Source organism: Cololabis saira, chromosome 2 (assembly GCF_033807715.1).
Source record: "Cololabis saira isolate AMF1-May2022 chromosome 2, fColSai1.1, whole genome shotgun sequence".
NCBI lineage: Eukaryota > Metazoa > Chordata > Actinopteri > Beloniformes > Belonidae > Cololabis > Cololabis saira.
The window spans coordinates 11,444,411-11,468,727 of NC_084588.1; the positions used below are offsets into that span (position 1 = coordinate 11,444,411).

The 24,317-nt window shown below is 39.5% G+C and overlaps 1 protein-coding gene across 1 annotated transcript in view; it reads right to left on the bottom strand.

Annotated features, from left to right (window-relative positions):
* The window catches only part of LOC133458088 (protein kinase C-binding protein NELL1-like), a 362,160-nt gene that overhangs the window by 78,571 nt on the left and 259,272 nt on the right, over positions 1–24,317 (bottom strand). Inside the window, exon 14 of the mRNA XM_061737631.1 lies at positions 14,045–14,167. Coding sequence (XP_061593615.1) covers positions 14,045–14,167 — 123 coding nt within the window. The remainder of the gene's footprint in view (positions 1–14,044; positions 14,168–24,317) is intronic.

Consider the following 24,317-nt stretch of genomic DNA (forward strand, 5'->3'; position numbering starts at 1 on the left):
ACAGTCAGGCTCCAAACTCAACCATGGCCAAGACCAAAGAGCTGTCAAAGGACACCAGGAAGAAAATTATAGACCTGCACCAGGCTGGGGAGACTGAATCTACAATGGGCAAGCATGTTGGTGTGAATAAATCACTGTGGGAGCAATTGTAAGAAAGTGTAAGACATATGAGACCACTGATAATCTCCCTTGATCTGGGTATCCACGCAAGATCTCACCCCGTGGGGTAAAAATGATCTCAAGAACGGTGAGTAAAGATCCCAGAACCACACGGGGGACCTAGTGAATGACCTGCAGAGAGCTGGGACCAGAGTAACAAAGGTACCATCAGTAACACACTACCCCGAGATGAACTCAAATCCTGCAGTGCCAGACGTTCCCCCTGCTGAAATCAGTACATGTCCAGGCCCGTCTGAAGCTAGAGAGCATTTGCATGATGCAGAAGAGGATTGGGAGAAATCATGTGGTCAGATGAAACCAACTGAATACAAACTCCACACAGAAAGACTTCCGGTAGTCGAACCAGGAGACTTCTTGCTTTAACAAAATCAGGCTTTTTTTAGGGGCTCAATAAACACTGCACACTGTTAAGAGGGCTGGTGAAGGAAACACACTCACACACACACCGATGGACCAGAGGAAAACAACAAAAACTTTTTTGTTGCAACTCCAAAATGCATCTACATGTGGCTTTCAAGTTTTGCCAAATGTGATATTACCCCCCCCCCCCAAAAAAAAAAAAAAAAACTATCCTGTCCTGCCATTTATGGTTGCCATAGTAACGCAACACTTATATACACGAACAAACACATGGATGGATCGAACGATCGATAGATATTAAACACACATATACTGTACAGATTAAACAATACGAATAAAATAGCTTGACAAAATCCCTCTGCAGTTTCTGCCCTGGCTTGGTTCCAACAAAATGTATTTACTTTACAATTACCCAGAATTACTGCGTGTACATTCTCATTGGCAGACACGTAAATATCCTGTCTATGAAAGCCAACATCTACGGTGACTAGCTCATTAATGACTGAGATCTGAAAAAAAGAAAATCATCACGTGGCAAAGTCAGTTCTGTCAACAAGCCTCCCGATAAAACAAGTGAAGTGCAGGATATTATGGGTTTTTCTTCCATTCTGTTCAACTCTGCACCATTGAAAACCATCTCCATATTAAACAGAAAACATAATTCTTGCTGATTTAATGCTTCATAATATCACTGGCACGAGATTGATTGAAGAAGAAAAACACCACCAAGTTGACAGAATGAGGCCAGCCTGTTAGATTTTTTATTTTTATTTTTTTTTCACGGTGCATTCAGTTTCATTACAAGTGGATCAGATAGAGCAGAATGCATGAGATGGTTTTTCTGTTTGCTGCAGTGGCTACATCTAACAGAGTAAAAATAATTGCCTCAAAATGATAATTGCTACAAAGCCGAAAAACCGAGAGGTGACTTTTTTTTCCCCGCACTTGTAATTAATCTTGACTTCAGATTCTGCGGTTTTCACCCAATTAAATCATGCTCCAAAGAAATTATGCCCTCTAGCACGGAACTACGCAGCAGCAGAACCACTGTGTTGTTCCTATCAAAGAGCGATGAGCGGGAGCAATAATTATGTAAACAGAAAATTAAATGCTTCCCACTTGTAGGGGAAATGAACCCCTCCCATCCAAAATACATTGTTCTGGGTTCACGGGCTCTATGTAAGCTGTTGCAACATGGTTCCTCTGTAATTAGCTCCAATAGCAAAATAAAAAAAGGCATGATTCAATGCCTGAGTCCTCTGCTCCCCTGTTTAGATTCACTACTCAAATCCTCTCTATTTAAATTCCCTTTTTTCTCCACAAACCCATCCAAGGGAATGAAACGGACCATTAACAAGATTAGCCCACTCATTCTGCTGGTGACAAAGGCTCAGCAATAAGCTGCTGATCATTAGGATGGCAGCGAGAACAATGCTGATCTATAATCTTATGCTATACTCCGATGGAACTATTGTGGCCCATCCATCATTCTGTGAAGGAGATGATGTGACGGTAAGTATTTTTTTTTTCCCCAAAACAAGTGTAGGACAAAGAGTGGTCTACGGGGGCGGCGAGGGAAACAGGGAATAAGCAAAGGTAGCGGCAGTCTTTATGCCTCATTTCTTCTCACGAGTCCTTCCAGTCAGTCCGGAGGATCAATTGAAGTAAAACTGCCTCTGGAAATGAAAGCCTTTCTTTGTGCGCCCATGCAATCATCACAATTATGGGAGGGCAGGAAGGAGGAGGGCTGCTGCAGGCCTGGTAGGAGGTTGGTATTTTTAAAACATAAGTGATTAACAAGTGGACTAACCGGTGATTTTTTATCAATGTATTCACTTACCAGTTATTAGATTCCCCGTGGTAGCACCTGTTAGGTATAAGGTTCTGTACACCACGGCTGAAATAAGTGATTATTTGAGTTTCTGTTACTTTTCCATCATCTCAAACAACTCTGTCAGTGGTCCCCAACCTTTTCTGAACCGCGGACCGGTTTAATGTCTGACAATATTTTCACGGCCCAATCTAAAGGTGTAGTTGATAAAAACTAAATAAAATGACAAGATCGGCATTAAAAACTGTGATATTTTCTCTATAGTAATAATAATAATGAATAATAATAAAACATAATTTTCGAAAAAATAAAATAATGGAAATTTTAAATTACCTTTAATATGAGTATTTCTATAAATGTGTTTTTATGTTTTTATGTCTCATTAACGTTATTTAAAGCCAGGCTTTTATTTCATTTATTAAGGACACCGATATTTAGTGCTTTTATTTTGAAGGCGTCTCGCTGAGAGATTGCAAACATCCGGCGCTTCGGACTTTGATGGTAAAAGTTTAACGGCAGTAGAAAGTGTGTCTGAAAGTAACTAAACTAGTGTCTTGAAAGCTAAAGTGGAGCCTAACTGACACAAAAAGCACCTTCTGATAAGGATTTGTTTTCTTTACAAATGTTATGCCGTATTTATGTACATATTGAGTTTGGCTGTCAGCGGTAGGCCTGATTTATGGTTCCGCGTTAAATCGACGGGGTAGCCTACGGCGTCGCAGCGCACCCTACGACGTAGGCTCTGCGTAGGTGTAACGCGGAACCATAAATCAGCCTGTGTAGCTGTTATTACAGAGCGAGCGAGCAGCTGTGTCGGTCTGTATTTAAGATAAATGAAACTTATATGAATGTAGAAAGACTAACTCTATTTTATTGTATTCCTTTATAGCTCTTACGGTGTGTTTGCAGTGTTTTTACATCCAAGGAATAAAAACATTGTGAACCATCAGTTTGAGAGTCATCCATCATCAGGGGATGCTACAGAAATGATTTTTTCTCTCTGTGCGGCCCGGTACCAGATGACCCACGGCCCGGTACAGGGCCGGGGCCCGGGGGTTGGGGACCACTGCTCTTAACCCTCTGCATCAACAAAGCCTTTCCACCCAGATAACTGCTGCTGACTGGATATTGTATTTGTATTTTGTTTTTTGGACGTACATGTATATTCTCAAAAGGGTCAGCCGTTCCTGAAACACAGAGACCAGGCTGTCAGGCACATTCCCATCACCATGCCTGATTTGAACTTTAGCAGGTCATTTTGACCGCATCTACATCCATGAATGCACTGAGCTTCTGACATCATGAGTTCATCATTTTAACATAATCTCTGTTGTTGAGGTATGAAGGATGAGCAAAGTGGACCTCTTAAACCTAGAGCCTCTCTGTCCGTCAACAGTGTGCATAATATCTGCAGAAGGGTCATTAACAGTCACCGAATGGGAACAGGATTGCTGTGGCAACAGCATTAGCCATGATTACTCGTCTGCAATAGAAACAAGCACTGAGGTATAATCACCACTCTGTCAATGAGAGAGCAGAAGTAGGTCAGCTGCGGTAGACTGAACGAGGCGACTGTGTCTGGCTTCACCCAGGCAAAGATCGAGCCGGAGCGAGGAGAAATGGCCCCGCTGAGAGTCTCGCTGAGGCCACATTTCACACCAGTTACAGGAGACCATCAGGGGAAATCTAATGGCTTCAGTCTGGTAGTTATCTGCTCCACGCCAACAAATCATATCCTTACAGGTGAGTATTGGCTCTCACAACGTGCAGACACGAAGGGAAGATTCAAGATTTAAATAACGAATACATTTCATTGATGAAACAACAGCTGTGCTGATAAAATGTCTGCATTTATTCAGGAACCAAAACAATAATTGAAGTCCTAATAATTCAGTTTTTGACTTTGCATAATTCTGTGGATAAATGTCAAGAAGACAAGATTAGTTTCACATCTTCCAGTCAAATGTTGTTTATACTCGTTAAAAATGTTTACAGACAGGGACACCGGATGCCAAAGATGTTGTAACATGGACAAGCCCGAGCCTTCAAAGCTGATCCACACGGCCATCGGATCAATGGATCCCTGCTGGCTCTCACACATCACACAACCCAAACACTCACGGAGCCTCCATCTGCTTTGAGAAAATCTCTGCGCTGCTGTCAGGAAGCAACATGACAAAAGACTTGACTGAAGTTTTAGAAAACAGAAAATAAAACACAATTCTTTCTACTTTTTTGTCCGGAAATACAGACAATGCTTATAGGTTGTGATGCTAGTGTTGGCTAAACGTTGCTCTCAGCTTTAGAGAGTCGGTTAGTATCTGTGATCATTATTAACCCTCCAGTTTAACCAGTATGTTACAGAGTACAAATGTCTACATGTTTTTCTTTTTTTAATATAGAGCATCACCCGTTTTTGGTTTTACTGATGCAAGACTGGTGAGTTTGTTTGGGGGCCGGATGCGGCTGAGACCCACAAGGGAAAAAAAAAAATGAACAAACAAATAAAATAACCATTCTAAACTTTCCTGTTGACCAACATGTGCCCTCGTAGTAGAAAAAGGACTTGCAAGGAAATGTATTTTCCTTATTTCTGCAGCTGCATCGTAATGAGACACTACAGAGTCCCCAACATAAACTGGATCCACTGCTGTTTGAAGCTAAACATCTTCGGTTAAGACATGAAGGCTCACAGAATTTGATTTTGTGCTATCTGATGTGGAACTGATGGCTACAGATATTAGAATGACACTGCAATCCCGGCTCTCCTTAATGACCACAGCTCCATCACTGCTCATCACAACGCAGTCTCTCATTTTACACAGTGCTGCACAGATAATTACCTCCACATCACAACCAAGGAATTGGTTTTCAACACATCCACATCCAGTCTGCATCAGACGGAGGTGAACGCCGGGCCACGCAGGGCTCCGCGGAGGGGGGTTCTGCGTCGATGCGAAGGCTGTGCGTCACAACACTGTCGTTTTGGCGGAGAAACATAAATCAGGATTTAACATGACAGTTCAGTTGAAGGTGTGGGAAGCTAACACTACAGTTGCTTCAAGCCACTGTCCTGGAGCAGATAAGTACCACGCCACAGAGGTCCATTTAACACTTTTCTGTCTGCTCCAAACACTTCAAACACAGTGACATCTTGGTTGCATCAGTACACTGCAAAAACTCAAAATCTTGACAAGAATATTTGTCTTATTTCTAGTTAAAATGTCTCATTTTTAGTCAAAGAAATCTCATTACACTTAGAAACAAGACTCATCACTGGAAAAAACAACAATTTTCACCTGTTTCAAGTAGATTTTCACTTACAATAAGTAGAAAATCTGCCAGTGGAACAAGATTTTTTTGCTTGTAATGAGAAGATAAATCTTGTCCCACTGGCAGATTTTTCTACTTATTTCAAGTGAAAACTTACTTGAAACAGGTGAAAATTGTCAAATAAGTTATTTTTCTGGTAATGACTCTTGTTTTAAGTGTAATGAGATTTTTTGACTAAAAATGAGACATCCCTGGTAAGATTTTGAGTTTTTGCAGTGTAGACACTTACTGAGGTAATCACCCTTTCTGCCATTTGTTAGCTTTTTAACACTCGATGTATTCATGTAGACTATAAGGAGGTCTCCTTTGCCAACCCTCCGACAGGTGAAATCCTGTAATAGTCAACTCTGTGGCGTTAACTGCATGCCCAAGTTCAAGATTTGATAATCCACTCAACTGTAAAAACATAACCACGCTACATTTCAAAAGCTACTTAAATAGTCTGGCCGTTATTCTCAGCAACCGCTCAAGGTTTATTGTAAAATTACAGACGTATAACAACCCACAGAGCATTATGGTATGTCACCAAACTGGAGGTCTTTTCAATAACAGCATGCCCAAACATTTTCTTTAAAAATGTAAATACCCAAAAACACTACTATAAACACATTTTAAAGCAGTTCTTTGAATGCGTTCGTGGAAACCTAAATAACTGATAATCGACAACTGACTTGTCTGTCAGGCATCTGTAATTCAACAGGCATGACTCAGTAAAGTTCAACAGAGGAAAAGGATTTGTCTTTCAGAATTTAATCATAAAAAAATAAAGATCCTGAGTTGTAAAGTTATTTAGCCCTCACAAAATATCTGCAAGCTGTCCTTGTCATCCTTTATTCATAAACAAAAAAGGTCAAAGCATACCTTTGCAAATAAAATGCGTCGTCCCTTGACAGAGATAAACTTGTCCAACACATTTGCTTTCACACAGTTTCAAGGGTACTCCATCACTATTCAGCCTTAAACTAATCAATAAATCATAGATTTTTGAGTTTGAAACTGAATTTTGCCTTGTTTCTTTATAAACTAAACTCTCTAGTCAAGCTAAATGAATTTTTCCCCCTCCTCGTAGACATTAGCAGTGATGGGCCGAGGAGCTGCAGTCACACTCAGGATGTACTCCTGAGAGGGCGGGGGTGATGTATGAGCTGAATGAGATGGGAGGCGCTGGTCGATTGGTCAACACTGTTGCCATCACCAAGTAATGAGGTCTCAGGGGGAGGAGAAATGAGAAGAAGATTCCTCCAACTCCCTGCTCACATGATACTAATTGGTCACCACATAATAAGTAAGATGAAGAAAGTTTTAATGGAATTATTAGCATTCCCCAACCTGTCTCTGACAAATATCATCAGTAAGTGGGAGTGACGCTGTCATGAGGGGTCTCTGGATGATGGATGATTATCCTAAACTACACTGTATGATGACCGTGGCTATTTCTAGCCTCTTATTTTTATCCAGAATCAATGTTTGTCTTATTTTTTTTTTTTTAAATCCTTGCCCTGCTGCAATGTTCCATCGCCAAGTTAACTACATTAACCCAGAGGGCTCAAAGAAACACTGCCTCACAAACAAGGCACTACTCCCAAAATGAATGTTGCTGCTTGCATTTTTAGTTTTAGCCACTTAACTGTATTTCTTTCAACTTTCAACTCTCAAGACAAGATGATGTACAGAGAATAAGAATTTGACATTATGCCATGTTGACTTTTCGGTAATTGTGGTTCAACCTCCAACCTATCTTGGCCAGTTCTGCCTCGAAAAAGAGATCTTAATCTCAAGGGACTTCCTGGTTTAATAAAGGTTAAATAAAAAAATAAAAAAAACCTAAGAAGGGGTTTTCATTCAAACTGTATTGTTTAGAGGTCCATACTGAGAGGATTCAACTTGCATTGAGACTACCTTAAAGATGACTCAAGGACCAACCTCGTAATGTCTTAATCCATTTCTAGTCACAAGAAAAATAATTCTAGAAAAATTAATTCCTCAGTTAAAACAAAAGAAAACGGGACTGAGAACATTGGCTGGTAAGCGTGTGATCCCTTGGTAGCTGGGGGAACGGGGGCAATGTGGATAGTTTAGCCTGTGACAAGGCTGGGGATCAGTTTGCGACCTTCTGCCAGGAGTGCAACCAAAACATTGCTGCTTCTGACTCAAAGAAATAAGCAGGTACCAGCATATTTTTATAGAAGTCATGCTGTGTGCCATGATTATTCACTGGGTGAAAGAAGACGGTGTTCAGAATGTCATTGGCTCGTTGGTTGTCAGATTGTAGATCCAGCCAATGAAACTATGTATGGCTGGAAAAATAAAATAAAATAGAATAACAAACTGTTTTTGAAACCATATTATGTAACCTATACTAGTGGACACAACACAGTACTGCACATGTAATCCACACTGATCTGGGGGTTGCTGTTAGGATATAATACCACTGTATAAATGATAATTTTATGGCGTAACTTGTATATTACATTTAGGAATACAGTATGAGAGACAGAGAGGTACGGTGGCCGACAAGGGGCCAAACGCACTGCAACGGCCTAATGCGTCTCAGTTAAGGAAAACGGCTTCAAGTACAGAAACGATTCAAATTCACAAACTCAAAACGAGGTACAAAAAGAGGAACGTGGTGCAAATGAAAAAACGTGCTGCAAAAAACAAAGACAAATGCAGCATCATCAAACGCACTGCAAATAGAGAAACGATGCAAAGCACAAACGATATATAAAAAAAGAAACCATCTTCAACAGAAAAATGCTTCATAACCGGTCACTGGTTTCTGGTTTCTTGTCTGTTGACTTGTTTTTCTCTCGGAGGGCTTTATTCTCCTCCCGCTGCTGCTGGAGTTGCTCTCTCAGTTCAGCTCTGTTTGAGTCCAAGTTCTGGTTGATCAACATCAATCTTTCCATTTCCTCTTCACGATCTACTATTTCCCACTCCAGTTTATTGGTGCAGTCGGTCAGGAAAGCATTTCCTTTTTTGCAGTCTTCAATCTCCATTTGGAGTTGGCCGAGATCATCTGAGACCTGGGACTGAGCTCCATAGCTGGGAGAGCTCACAGGTCCCTGTCTGGGTCTTGGACGTCCTCTAAAAGGCATTTCTGCGATCAACACGGTAGGAAATGTGTCAGGAAATGTGGTTTTGAGGTTCTGAAGCATTTTCTGAGGTGTTTTCCGAGTCGTAGACGGGGTTTCCCCCGGAGAGGCTTGCAAGTGTCTTGAAGGTTCATGAGACTACGGTTCTGTCCAGAGTTTCAGGGTATTTACAGTGAAACGGTGCTTTGATGTCACAATACGAGGGCCGAAGAACATAACCTCCTATCTGAAAATTTCACTTTTTTGGGAAAACACAAAAAACTGTGTTGTTTTGTTGTAGAATGCTATTTTTTTTAAGGATACCTCTATACATATGGGTGGAAATAACGTACAGACAGACTGATTAGGTGCAGCCCAACTTGTGATGTCATCTAAAGTGAAAAACACCAGTCAGACAATTTTGCAGATAGGAGGTTATGTTCTTCGGCCCTCGAATAGAATGTTGTCATGGTAACCTTTGTGAGGTCATCGTGGCCCCGCCCAACATCAAAAAATGATCCTTTTACATTAATCAGTGAAATTAAGATGTGTGAATATAATCTTTATAGCTTTCACATATATCAAAAATGTAACATATTAAAGCACCACATGACATCTTCCATGTGCAACATGAGGCTGGTATCAACGCGCCATGTTCACTCTTCAACACCAGATGGACTTTTCCCCTCCAACAGCGTGTTTCTGATGATTATAGTCGGTGTTGTGTCATTTGTTCTGCTGATTTAAGAGCAAACAATGTAGAAATTGACTTCTGTTTCTAGAAATGTCATCATAAAGAGCACTTGTGAATCTTTGGTTGTAATTCTGTAAAGCTCATGTAGCACAAACTGCATGAAAACTGCTATATATGTTTTATCTTTGTGTGTGTGAAACGACTTTGAGATCTTTTAAAAGCGATCTATAAATAAAATTGATTATTATTATTAATGTATCCCAGAAGGCATTTCGCATCAACCAACAGATGTAATGGCAGCAGAGGAAGCTTACAATTATCAGTTACAGTTTCAAAATACCACTGTAATAATAATGGATTAGATTTATATTGCGGTTTTCTCGACACTCAAACGGTTCCTCATTCATACTTGGTGATGGTAAACTACATGTGTAGCCACAGCTGCCCTGCCCTGGGAGGCTGACAGGAACGTGGCAGCCAATCCGGCCTCTCCGACCGGAACATTCATGCAACAATCACACACCAGCGATGCCCTCTCTGGAGGCGAGGAGGGGGAAGTGTCTTGCCCAAGGACACAACGGCAGACGACTGGGGGGAGCGGGATTCGAATGCCAATCCTTCGATCATTGGACGACCCGCTCTACCACCTGTGCCCATCCCAAAATTCAGACTAGAATTACAAAGTTGCAGATTAATTATTATCTGTTACAGCTGCAAAGACACATTTACGGTTTGATTAACAACCGCATTTTGATATTCAGGTGCTCTCAACCTTTTGTAAGCCATTTACTAAAGTGCATCTCGTAGTGCTTCATAAATAGGGACTTTCCACTTTGCTGGATCATTACAGCGTAGTTATCCTGATTTATTCACATTCAAAACATTGTCTGACACATCCTGCTATCTGTTTCATAAATATCATACTGATTATTTCTGCAGTGAGAAATATATTAATGAGTTTAGTCCTCTCCAGTGTGTGTGTGTGTGTGTGTGTGTGTGTGTGTGTGTGTGTGTTGTATTAGCCTGTTAACAATCCAAAGGCTTAAATTGTGTTGAAAACACATGATCTCACCCCAGACCTGCCTCCTTCTTTCCCAATGGAAGATATTTAGAAAGGTGGAATATCACACTATTTTAGGGCTGCACTCTCCCAGTCAACTGGACGATTTATTAGTCCATGCGGCCTGGCTCAACAAAAATTCTGATTGGTCGATTGTTTAATTTAATTTAATTTAATCTGGAGGAAAGTACCAAGTTCTAAAGGGGTAGTTTTCAGAGCACACCTCTTTCACAGGTAACAGTCTATCTGTGGGCACCCCCTTGTTTTTGCTATTTTGGATTAGTCCAACCTACTGACTAGGGACTGATATATTGTAAAGTAGAAGGACAAGGTCCAGTGATTTGTTGAACTTTATCATCTCAATGACATCTGCAGTGTGGCAGAATTTAATGAAAATCGACAATGGAAAAAAAGTTGAATGCAAACTTTGTAAGCAACAGTTTGGATATCACAGCTCCCCATCAAACATGGCGGATCACCTGAAAACGGTTTACCAACTTGTCCCCGTCTGTACAGCCAGACCATGCTGGTTGTTAAGCCTCCGATCCTCCTGTGTGCTGTTAACATAACTAGCGTCGTCGTCTCTCTCTGTGCGCACCTGCCTCTTTCTAGTTGTGGTGAGAAGGTGTTGTTTTATTAAATATATATTCACATTGAAATTCTGGCTTTTATTTCAGCCCCACCAAAATATGGGTTAGCCCCACTGTAGTTGAACCAGAAAAAAAAATACTTGTAGCCAGCGTGTGCAGTGCAGAATGGTAGTCTTGGTCAGTTATTAAAACATGACAAAACAATTGTTTTATCTAAATAATATTCCTCCTATTAATTACGAAGGCTGTAGTGTGTAATTAATTTGAGTGCAAAACATTGGATCAAAGACGAGTTAAAATATAGCAAATCAACGACGACGACCCCCCCCTTACAACCCTACACTATTTTATTTCTTCCATCATGTCTTTGGATTAATCTTCTGCTTCACTCTCTTGTTTATGTCCTGATCTTCACACACATACATTCCCCATTGGCAGCTTATAACGCACTTCCACTTGTTTACCATTAATACGACTGACATGCCTTCTATTGTCCTGTGTTTCTAATTATCGCATTATTAATTTTGGCACTGATGTGCAGCAGAGCGGTTCCAAACATGACTTAATGAGTGAGAAATCACAACGGCATATCAACAGAGGGCCAAATTATACCAGATTTTACCTTCCCTTAACAATTTGAGGGATGGGTGAAGTACCATCAAAACAATCAATAAACTAATCCTTCACACCAAGTGATGTCCTCTGATGTAACACGTTTTGCATGAAGTTTATGGAAATCACGCTCAAGTAGGTTGGAAAACCGAAACCTCGTTAAACTTAATGATTCTCCTGGAAAGTAGCCAAGGATATGCACACGGTCATGAAAATTTCATGAAAGAACTTCTCGCAAGCTCATGAGATCTCTTTATTTGCAAATTAAACACTGGAGATCCAGGATGCGTATCAATAAAACACTTTATTCGTGGAGGTGAATTCATGGTGCTCAGTTTAGTCTTCAAACATGTTGATTTACTTTATTTTCTAAAATACAGAGGCCTTTTTTTATTTCAACTGGTAAGACATCAGGCGATTTTGTCCCAATTTCACTTTTTGTCATTACAAGTATGTTCTTTTGCTCTGCTCTAAGCGTTGCACGTTTCCACCTGCCTAAGCTTTTAGCTGCAGGGTCATCATCTGGGGAACAACACTCATAGATGTTTTTCCCCTTAACCCAGAACATCTCCTGGCGGCGGGGCAGTGAACGGTGACATGTCCCTGACACCGCCTGCAGCTAACCTTCCCTGGGAAGTGTTTTCTCCCCACACCTTATCTAGCTTTCTAAGCCAAAGCAGAAGCTTTCCTTCTTCACCTCCTCTGGTTATGCAGCCTGGCTCTCTGCAGTCCCAGATCTTTCAGCAAACGGATTGTTGAATCAACGGCAAAGGCTCTAGCCCCAAACCTCCACTGGACCTTGTGTGTCAGTTGGACCAGCAGTGCTTTCATTTACTTTTTTCCCCCAGCTGCGGCCCCCGGCACACCCAGATCCACCGTAATCCTCCACTCTGACCTTTGTCTCAGCAGTTTTGACAGTAAGCTCCTACTGTATTTACCTGCAATACCTGATTTTGATGTTTCACAACATTCTTTAAAGTGCATATAAGCCCACTTTATTTCCTCATACTTGTGTGCACATATGCTATTCCACTGGATTCACCGGCGATCTGAAAAGTGTGCACAACTGTGCTTGGAAGCTCGTTATACAGAGTGGATAACAGGATGACAAACTACTAGTTGAGAAGATGTTACTGCACACTTAATCATTCCTGCATTGTTTCACTTTAAAATACCTTCTGTGCATAATCTATAGAAACCTTCCTTGTACTGTATCAGCAGGGCTTTTACTGAGAAAGACGTGCACGGATGCCATATGCAATAGCAGACGTGACGATTTCGAAGTGATTTAAAATTAGAGTCAAATGACCCCATTTCTGCGATGGTCAGTCAGTAAAAAATAATTGTCCCCATATGTTGACATAGATTCTTAAAAGGTTATTAAACGCAGTTTCAGCAAGTCGCTAACATCTATGAAAACTAATCTCACACGCGGACCGAGTCTTATTTAACGCCACACAATGGGTTAATGTGCTTAATTTACGATCCTTGTAAGACATTGTGCAAACTCAAAGAGGCCGTCAGACAGGTAAGTCTCTCGCATAATAAAGCTGTCACTTTACAGACCTACTCAGTGCAAAGCACTTTGGGTAAAAAAGCTGTCAGTTCACTTCAGTTTCTAATGCAGTTTTACTGCATTAGAAGCATACAGTATTTGCATTGATTTCGACTTTTAACAGTATGATGCCAGAAAAAAAAAGATGAACTATACAACTGAATGATATTTAAGTGGGAAAAATACATATATAACAAATGCAACCTAGCCATCAGTCAATTGAATGTAACTAGCATGGTGGGAGGGCAGAAACTTTGAGGGTTATGTGAGATTCATTTTCACCACGTCTCTCATACCTTGTCTCATGTCTGCTTCTTCAAAGCTCAATTATCCAGAAAATAGTGCCAAACTTGTGTTAAAAGAACGCCTACTGAGCAAAGTCATGTAATCACTGCAGATTTTAGCCATGTTCTCTGAGTGTACCAGGATCATTAAGATGTGTGCAGCAGGCTAAAAGGAGGCTGTTACTTTTACACACTTTCCCGCTTGTAGACTTGATGATACCGAGGCTTCATCCAGGGAAGTGCTGGGGTAACAGGTCAACAGGGATCGGGGAGAAAAATGAGGGAAAGGTTGCACACATGCGCAAAAACAGCTTCCGAATCAATTTTCATCATCTCTTCCACAGCTGCTGCCCGGTTAGGTGATTTGAAGGAGGAGTGAACCATGTCGTTATGAAGCAGAGAATGAGCTACAACCGGGTGCAGAGGTCTGTGATTCTGTGTCCAGAGGGTCGTTACGGGGCGGGAACTTACCCCTGCAGATGGTGCCGTTGCCCACGTAGCCCGGCTTGCAGGTACACAGGTGTCCTCTGATGGTGTTGGTGCAGATGGCGTTCTCATCACACAAATCTTGGCCGCTGGCGCACTCGTCATGCTCTGTGGGAGAGGGAGGCAGGGCGCCGTCAGAAAGGCCGTGAACACTGGTGGATTTGATGTGTGAAGGAAAGAGGTGTAATTTCTCTCTCAGCTGCGCGACAATAGAAATGCCCATCTGAAATGAAGTCATACCGTTTCTAATGCCGCGGCCAAGATTTCCTTTTTTAGCAATAGAAAGTTCTCAGGGAAAAAACAAGAGACTGTTTTCGGCTTGGCTTGCTCACAAATTGAGTGTTGGCTCATGACCATTACTTCAAATATTTAGAAAAGCACTGGTATGTTTAATCCTTTTAGCGTTTTACTAGAAACCCACCATTAGTGGCGGGGTCGTAAAGAGGGACAGCTGATGAATACAAATGTTGACTGACTGCTCAGTATCAGCATCAATTAGACTAATGACCCTGGCACGAATACGGCGGAGCCAGACTGGGGAGGAAGTAGCCAGCTTGAGAGGGCCTGAGAGCACGCGCCCATCTTAATTACGGGTTACACTATTGACTCTTCCTTTCTAGCTGTAAACACTTGTGTTATTACTGCTAGGAAGAAAACAGCTGAGTCTGCGCTTCTTCCAACACCATTTGGGAATTTCTGTTTGCGACTGATTAAAAGCTCAGGTTTTAAAGAATCATTTGAACTTGTCCTTTGTTTACTGAAACTTTTAGTGTATTCTTTGTAAAGAGAGACCTTTTGAAGGTTAATATGTTGTTTTTTAGAACAACTTTGATTTCATTCATCACTGATAGAAACAATTGGGTAACAGGAGAATCAATTGAATAACTTTGAGTAGCTTCTTAAAGAGAATACTATCAAATATAAATGATAGAATGCATTCTTTTTAAAACGTAAATGTATATTATTTTTGATTTAAAGGCAATGTCTTAATAGTTTATGTACAAACAATTATCTGGGAGCCCCAGTTGCAGTGTGCATGATTGAACATATGTAAACTTACATAATAACATATGTTCAATCATGGTAAACATATGAAAAAGGACTGAAAAATGACTCTGAGGCTAAATGTTTATGGTTTTTCTGTCTGCTTGTGTGTGTGACATAAACTTCACCATAAGGACCTTTCTGGGGTTTTTAACATGGACCAACTTTGCATTATGTATTGAGACAAAGTCTTCTGGATAGAACGTGAAACATCTTCAAGAACCAAGAACAAAGGAAGTCCAGTTGTGCTGATTCAAGACTTTGAATAACAGTGTCTTGATCAAGCTTCTGTTCATCAACACTTTTGTTTCTTTTTTTTTTTATTTCTTTATATTGTGTATGTTTTAACCCTGTAAACACTGTGTTGCACACCTTGTATGAAACACGTTATAGTTAGCAGCAGTGATGTAATGACTAAACCTGCCATGGTTTTGGTGTTTAGTTTCTGTTTTGTTTTTTTAAACCCGTGTTTTTGTGTTTCAGTTATGTCTTGACTTCCCATGTTGTCATCTGCCCTGATCGTCTGCACCTGTGTCTCTTCAAGCGTATATATTGTGTATATCTTGTCTTGTCTGTCCCTTGCTCCCTGCTGGTCCGTACTGTTCCTGCCTTCCATGTTTTAGTTCAGGTTTTTGTAGTTTTGCCGCGTTTACAGTATGCTCATGTGTTTTTTTGAATCCTGCTCAGCAGCACTTTTTTTTTTTTTACTTTTTTTGTTTTTGTTAAATAAATCACTGTTTTTGGAACTCCTGGCTCTTGGTCTCCTGCACCTGGGTCCTATCCACCACATCCCTGACAAAACCTTATGATTGAAATTTCTGTATTTATTTTCTGATCAATACACAATAGCAGAACTGTTTTATATCAGGGCAGGTGTATATCATTAGGAATTCCTGTTTGAGCAGTACCCTGAAGAAGGCTTGCGCCGAAACGCGTGGGTCTCTGCTCCCATGTTTTTATACTTATTAGCCATGTTTCAATAAAGGCTTTTTAATATTTTTCCACAAGAAGAGTGCCTTGGACTCCCTTTTTTGACTAGATATTGTTTTTTTCCCCAATACCAAAGAGCACCTTCAATATTTTTTCTGAACAATTCCCTGAGCACTTCGGATTTTCTCTTCACTTGTTTTATATCTATATCTATATCTATATCTATATCTATACTACTATAGGAAAATAGTTCAAGGTCAGCAGTACTAAACAATCCAGTGTATTCTACTGAGTTTCTAATAATATAGTAGTACTCCAGTGTCTGCACCATGAAGTCTCAAGGTAAGTGTTTTATAATCTGCTGCGTCTTATTAACTGCACTCCTTTTTTTTATGTTTGCTTAAGGGAAAAGAAAAAGATGTGAGTTTAACACAGCAGGTCTTGCATGACTAATCACCACTGAGAGACCCTGTGCTAAACGGCAGCTACGTCTCACCATGAGTCATAAGTATGCGATTAATGTTCAGATACAGCTGCAGAACTAAAGTTCATGAAATGCTGAACAGAATCACACCATTAACGCTGTTAGAAGCTCTCAGGTACACATTACCACATTATCGACGCCATCACAACTCAATCTGCCAAAAATAAAAAGTCACACAGCAAACTGGGAATTAACAGCTACTTTTCTGAACTCTTTTAATCTAATCTTTCATGACAGCTCAGCTACTTAACAGCTAATCAGCTGCTGTTTTCATCAAAAAATTTTTGTTTTTATACTGTATGTCCAAAAGCGTTTTAAAATTCAAACTATTATCCACAAATATCAGAGAACAGTCCAAATGTTGGACTGAGGAAAAAAATAAACCTACTGTATGAATTGCCTCTCGGAATAGAAGCTGATCATGAGTGGGGGTTTGATCTTATGTTCATATTTGTGTGTATGTGTGTCATTTGATCATAAATTGTCACTTGGGACACATGTGGAGACGTGTTTTATCACCAGTTGTGAGCAGACATGTTTAGAGCACTTGTGATCGGATCACTCAGGGCAGATGTTAATACCAGGTGTAAACAGTGCCGGAGTCGGCCTGGACATCCTCTGTAGAAGGAAATATTCTGAAGTCAGACTTGAGAAAATAGGATGGCGAACGTTTGTCCATAACTGATGCGTCACTACAATGATCCCAAACAACATCTACATGAGACTGGCAAAAAACAAGCCGGTTGCAAGGTGTTGCATTAGCACCATAAAAAGGCGTGAACTAAAACTGGCTGAAATTCTGATGAAGGAATTTAAAGGCCTCATATTACCCTCTTTTGATCCCTCTTTATATTGATCAGGCATCATAATAAAGTCATTTGACTTTGATCGTGACTCAGAAACTCTCGGGGTCTGTGTCTGGGATGTGCAGCCTAAATTGTTTATTTTCTTTGAACTGTTGTCGACATCCTGCTTGGCTTTCCCGCTCACTTTGATTGGTTTAGTAACATTACCAATAAAAGCAAACATATTGCTGAAAGCCATTTGTCATGGCAACATAGAAAAATGGAGGATGTTTTGAACTGAAAAATATCTAAATAGGGACGTGAGGATTGCAGTGCATGAGCTACGCTGATTGGTGCTTGGAGGTTACAGGACCAATCTGCAGATACAATTAATGCCTGTGGGAGCAGAATATACATTTGGAAAAAAAAAATATAAAAAAAATATATAAAAAAAAAATATATATATATATATTCATGGAAGCTTCTGGTTTGTCTGCTCCTACAAAATGTTTGTTTCTTTTACTGCTTAATCTGTTGTGTATGTATTAAAATGACAACGAAAATACCTGAAAACTGGATATATTAAACTGAGTACATTTTAAGCATTTAAAAGACATGAAAAGCATAACCATAACCATTTAGAGAACTGCACACAAAACAAATACTTGCAAATCTAAACGGACTTAAACAGGAAAGTACAGCAGAGTGGGACATGATTCCTCCACAATAATGAGAGGGTGATAATATCATGCAAAAATGATTAATTTATTACTCCTCAAAGAGGTTCAACAAGAATCCCTCTGCTGCATGGTGGTTCAGTCTTTGTTAAAATAATGATACAAAGCAACTTTTGACTTTTCCTTATTAGTTGTCGTTAAAGAGAATGTGGACTTATATTAGGATTTGTGTTAAACGACATATTGTAGCCTACAGGAAAACAAAATCACTTTTTTTTTTGTCAATTACTATGCAAAGCTCTTCTCTGCGTTTCTAAGCTTATTTTCAATCAATTCATATTTTATTTCGAGCAATGAACATAACATAAATGACCTGCGTGCAACATAAAATTAAACAAATACCTTTTATCAGGTTTATCAGGTGCAGGTTCAAAATACAAATTAATTCGTCAACACTCGAAAGGGAGTGGGAAGAAGAAAACTTATTTAATCCCACCCCTGTTTCTCATTAACAACTTGTCAGATTTTTTTTTTTTAAGGCTTCCTCCTGTCTCAGCATTTGAACCAAAAAAAATGAAAAAAAGACCTATATGAAATTATAAACGAAATGCAGATGCATTTCATGGCCACAATGCGTGCAAATCCAGGAACAATGTATATAGCAATATTTATAGTTAACCGTTAACTTATATTTATAATAAACCGTTAACTTATATTTATAATAAATACCAGAAATGGTAAGAGTAACAATACCAGAAGGTAATGGACATGGACATATAGTACATATAGTACATACATACACGTCAGTGATGGTCAGAACAACAGTACCAGTAGGTAATGGACAATACAGACTTACTAAGTGAGGAACAGAAGTTGATTAAACAAAGTGTTACCACCCGCTCTCTTTATAATTTGACCAGACCATGTGTTTATATAGCAATTTAAATCTGTGAATGTTTTGGCATTGCTTGTGTTGGATATCCAGCCTGTTCCAAAGTCTCACACCACATACAGACACACAAAAACTTTTACGAGTAGTTCGAACTTTAGGTATTTTAAAATCACCATATCCTCTCAAATTATAAGTTCTCTCTTGAACTGTGAAAAAGTCTTGTATGTTACTTGGTAGTAATTTGTTGAATGCTTTAAATAAGATTATTGACGTATAATATTTTACAAGATCATGGAATTTTAATAGTTTTGACTGAATGAACAAAATATGAGTGTGTTCTAGAAATCCAACCTTGTGAATAATTCGCACTGCTCGTTTCTGTAATGTGACTAATGGATTAATTGTGCATTGGTAACTGTTTCCCCAAACTTCAACACAATACGTGAAGTATGGGAGTACCAAGGAGCAGTACAAAGTACGGAGTGCATTTAAATCAAGTAGAGATTTAACTTTGTTTATAATTGAGAGGCTTTTGGAGATTTTTGTTTTTATGTGTCTGATGTGGGCTTTCCATGATAATTTATGATCTATTATAACTCCTAAAAATTTATTGTCATCTACATTTTCAATATGGACACCTTCAATCATTATCTGTAGTTGTGAATTGGTTATAGAATTTCCAAACATCATTGCCTTAGTCTTATTTAAGTTTAATGATAATTTATTACTATCCATCCACTTCTTCAATTTATTTAATTCCTCATTTACAGTGTTTACAAGTTCATTATAATTATCACTACTAAAGAATATGTTGGTGTCATCTGCAAAGAGTATTAATTTTAGCGATTGAGATACATTGAATATGTCATTAATATAAACATTGAACAGTTTTGGTCCCAAAACAGACCCCTGGGGGACACCACAAGAAATGCCAAGATGTTTTGATGTATACTGCCCCATTTTAACATATTGTTCCCTTCCTGATAAATAGCTTCTTAACCACTCCCCCGTAACCCCCCTAATACCATATAATTCAAGTTTGTTGAATAGGATTGAGTGATTGATTGTGTCGAAGGCTTTTTTTAAATCAATAAAAATTCCAACAGCATGTTTTTTTTGGTCCAGTGCGTTAGTGATTTCTTCTATTGCTTCAATTATTGCCATTGAGGTGGTTGTTTTTTTTCTAAATCCATATTGACCCTGATTGATTATCTGGTATTTGTCAAGAAACTTTTCTAGTCGGGAGTTAAAGAGTTTTTCTAAGATTTTGGAAAATTGTGGTAGTAGGGATATTGGTCTGTAATTTGTATAGTTGTGTTTACTCTCATTTTTATATAATGGAATTACTTTTGCAATTTTCATTTTATTTGGGAAACGACCAGATTGAAATGATAAATTACAGATATGGGTTAGAGGTTTTACAATGTTATTTATGACTTTTTTTACAATTATCATATCAATATCATGACAGTCAGTGGATAATTTACTTTTACATTTTTGAACAGTGTTTGTCACTTCCTGCTCATCTGTTGCTGAGAGAAAAAATGAGTATGGGTTCTTTATGATAGTTTGCTTATATTGATTAATTCCCTGATCTGGAATTTCACCAGCCAGCTCCGGGCCAACATTCACATTTTCAATTATGACGTTGGCATCTAGGAATTATAAGATAAAGAAAATTAGAATATTATCATGTTTTGGAATCAAGCCCTTTTTCCGTGTTGTGTTATAAACACAGTGGAAATATTTCCTGCACAGTGGATGCTTGTGCTCTCCATAACGACCCAAACCGCCTCCTGCCAGGCGGTGATTTATACCACAATTAAGCCGTATAAGTTTCCCCAAAAGTCCAAGTAAGCCCTGATAGTGTAACAGAAAACCTATGAAAACTATAAGAAAACGGCAAAACCTAAGTACAATTTATCCACAATTATTTACAAGTCTTATCACCCATTTTTTTGCCTGTATAGAGATAGATATTAATTTCTAAAATGTGAAATAATATTGATCTAGAAATATCTGAAATAACAGTTGATCATGTCATCACCTTTTATGTTTAAGAGCCACTTTCCCTTAGAATCAGAATGAATTGAATTGACTTCGGGCTGTCTGATGATGGATAATTAAGGAGAAAAGGAAACAGACTCATATGATGTCAATAAAAAGATCATCTCAACAGAAGAAAACAATATTTGTTGTTTACAGATATGACAGTAATTGATTTTGGTGGCATGTTTATTGATTCAAGACTCACTGCTGAGTTAATCTAAGTGATTAAGATGCAGTTAACCCCCCCTCAATTAGACTTCAACATGATTATAAATGATACATTCAAGAGAGCCCGTTTATGGTGCAGCGGTGCAGATTTACAAGAGAGCTGCATCGCTTATGCACTTTTTACATCAAACATGAGCTGTGTCTCAAAGTGGCAGAGAGAACTCGGCCTTCAGCTGCCTGCACTCAATATACACGCTCACTCAAACACACTCCTCATTAATATACAAACGCTTTGGTGGGAGTCATGACTAATACATTCTGCTTAATTAATGAGTGGTGCTCGAGAAGCCCTGAAGTGACGAGAAGAAATTATTTAGCCCTTCTCATCCCGTGGATTTCCTCCCAACGTTGAACTATAAAGTGGAAGTGAATGTTTATAGCGCTGACGGGATGGGAAGAGTTTATGTGGACGGGCAGGAAACGCAAGCTTCATTAATGGTGTTGCATGATTACATATTTGGTTTGCTAATGGCTGAGAGCTGATGAAGGGAAAAGCAACACAATAGAATTACCAATGGACATAGACGCTTATTAGTGCCATTTAATGTCCGTAAGCCAAGTTGAAATTATAGAGTGGTGTGAACTTACGCAGGAAGTGGCTGAATTGATGAAAGAATGAGCGAAATAATAAACAGGGTAAAAAATAAACCATGAAACACAGTTGGAGTATTGCTTTTTGGTGTTGTAGAGACCAGTTCAACTCATTTCTTACCTAACCTTGGTATTTAATGTGCCTGTGTGATATTTATGTACCCGACGGAATGCATTAAGAGCACAGATAGGAGAAAAAGTCAAATAGATCTGAGGTTAAATATGGTCAAGCTACACGTTAGTGCAAATGTGACATTATGTAAAAAAACACATTCGTCTTCTGCAAATGTCCTGATTTAAGAAGAAATACAAAGAAACTACTTGAAGCAAATGTGCAGTACTTGCACACAAATGTTTAGTGACTAAAGAACTTTCTACCCGGCAGGTATCTTTAAAGCTTCACCAACAGTATTGCTTATTCAGAACAGGAAAGTACCAGTAAGTAAATGGGTGTTCACTATTCTATAAGAAAGTGACTAAATGAAAATAGTTACCTGTTACCCTGTGCTGATTTATCAATAAATGTCTGCAGTCATCTGAAGTCTGCAACACAGACTTGCCAGTGTAGTAGAATTGCTGATGACCCTCCCCTAAGCTGATCTTCATGTAACTAAAATATACTGGTGCAGAAAAAGACGAAGACATAATTCATGCGAACATAAATAAAACAAACAAACCAAAAAAAAAGAAGACATTCTGGCTCCAATTTCACTTGGGTCATCATAGCCCACAGCAAATGTTTGAGCTTGTTGCCATGCTGATGAGAGGAAGGCTTGTTAAAAAGAATGCATGTGAACAAGGGTAGACATTCAGAACTGATGAAGTGATAACTGCAGGACCAAAGACAATGGAAGCAGCTGTTGTGACAGCAATGGAGGAAACGGGCAGGAAAATTGGAGCTGGAAAGTGTCCAGCACAGTGGGATCATTCCTGAGCAGCAGAGTGGGTCTCAATTAGCCCGGGCCTGGGGTTACACCTAGAAGGCTGGACCTGTCACAGGCCCAATCTCATTCTCTGTTCCTTAAGCTATGGCGTTTGTAAAACAATATCAATCCTGGTAGACTGTTGGTGGTGGTAATGCACCACTTTCGCTATCACTGCTATCACTTGTATATGACTGTTCTCCTATATGCAAATGTATGACATCCTCAGCTCTAAGGATGAGGAGCTCACGGACATCCTCGCCTAGGTATTAATAAATCCCACTCATTTACTGTTATCCCATGTCAACCTATTTACGTCAGAGCAGACCCACGTTTAAGTGTACTTGGAGTCAGGTTTATGAGGGGGCCAGCGTGACACTCGACTCTAGGTCAGCTATTGTAAAAAGAACAGACAACACGCTAAACTGGCGTAATAAACACAGGGTATCCGGTAATGTAAAAGGGGTTACAGGCTGCAACTCAGAAGGGGATTCTCCTAAGAGCTCCAGATATATAGCATGCTGAGATCTATGTTAGCAGTTGGAGATGGCTTGCTAAGGAAATTTTAAGGAAATAATTTAATAGTTTTTTTTCTATTGCTTCATAGCCTTGCTGCTCATGATTGTTAATGATTAGATACACACTGCAGCACCAGTACAACTGTGAGGGGCCTTGCTGTTATTTTTCGATCAGGATTTGTTGTTTAAACCGTATATTAATCAGGTTTATAAGACAGCATTTTTCCTTCTCCGTAATATCGTAAAGATTAGGAACATCCACTCGCAGAGTGATGCGGAAAAATGAATTCACGTGTTTGTATCTTCTAGACTAGATTACTGTAATGTCTTATTAGCAGGACGTCCAAGTAATTCACTGAATATCTTCCAGCTGATCCAAAATGCAGCAGCACGAGTGCTGACAGGAATCAACAAGAGAGACCATGTCTCTCCAGTGTTAGCCTCACTCCAATGGCTCCCCGTAAAACTCAGAATCCAATTCAAAATTTGTATTACTTCCGTATAAAGCCCAAAACGGCCTAGATTTTTGCAAGACCTAATAGTTATCTTCCTAACAGAGCTCTCCATTCTCAGAGTGCAGGTTTACTCTTAGTTCCTAGAGTATCCAAATGTAGATTTGGAGGGCGGGCCTTCCGCTATCAGGCACCTTTATTATGGAACCAACTTCCAATCTGGGTTAAGGAGGCTGACACCACCTCCACCTTTAAAACTAAACTTAAAACCTTTCTATTTAGTAAAGCCTATAGTTAGTGTAAACTCTAGTGTGTTAGGGCCAGTAGTCATAGCTGCAGCTTCAGGACAAGACTATAATAGTCTCAAGCATAGCTTTGTTGTAGATATGCTGCTATAGACCTACTCTGCCAGAGCTTCAGTAGCTGCATGCTGACCTGCAACCCCCCCCTCCAGGTTTCTTCCCTCCTAAAGGGGACTTTTCCTTGCCACTGTTGGGCTTAAGGTTTTTCTCACATTAGGGGAGTTTTTACCTGCCATTGTTTGTTATGTTTATGTTGCTCTGGGGGGTAAATGTTTTGGGTCTCTGGAAAGCGCCTAGAGACAACTTCTGTTGTAATAGACTTTTATATAAATAAAATTGAATTGAATTTAAATGTTACCCCGGCTAAAATGTCTCTTTTTCAA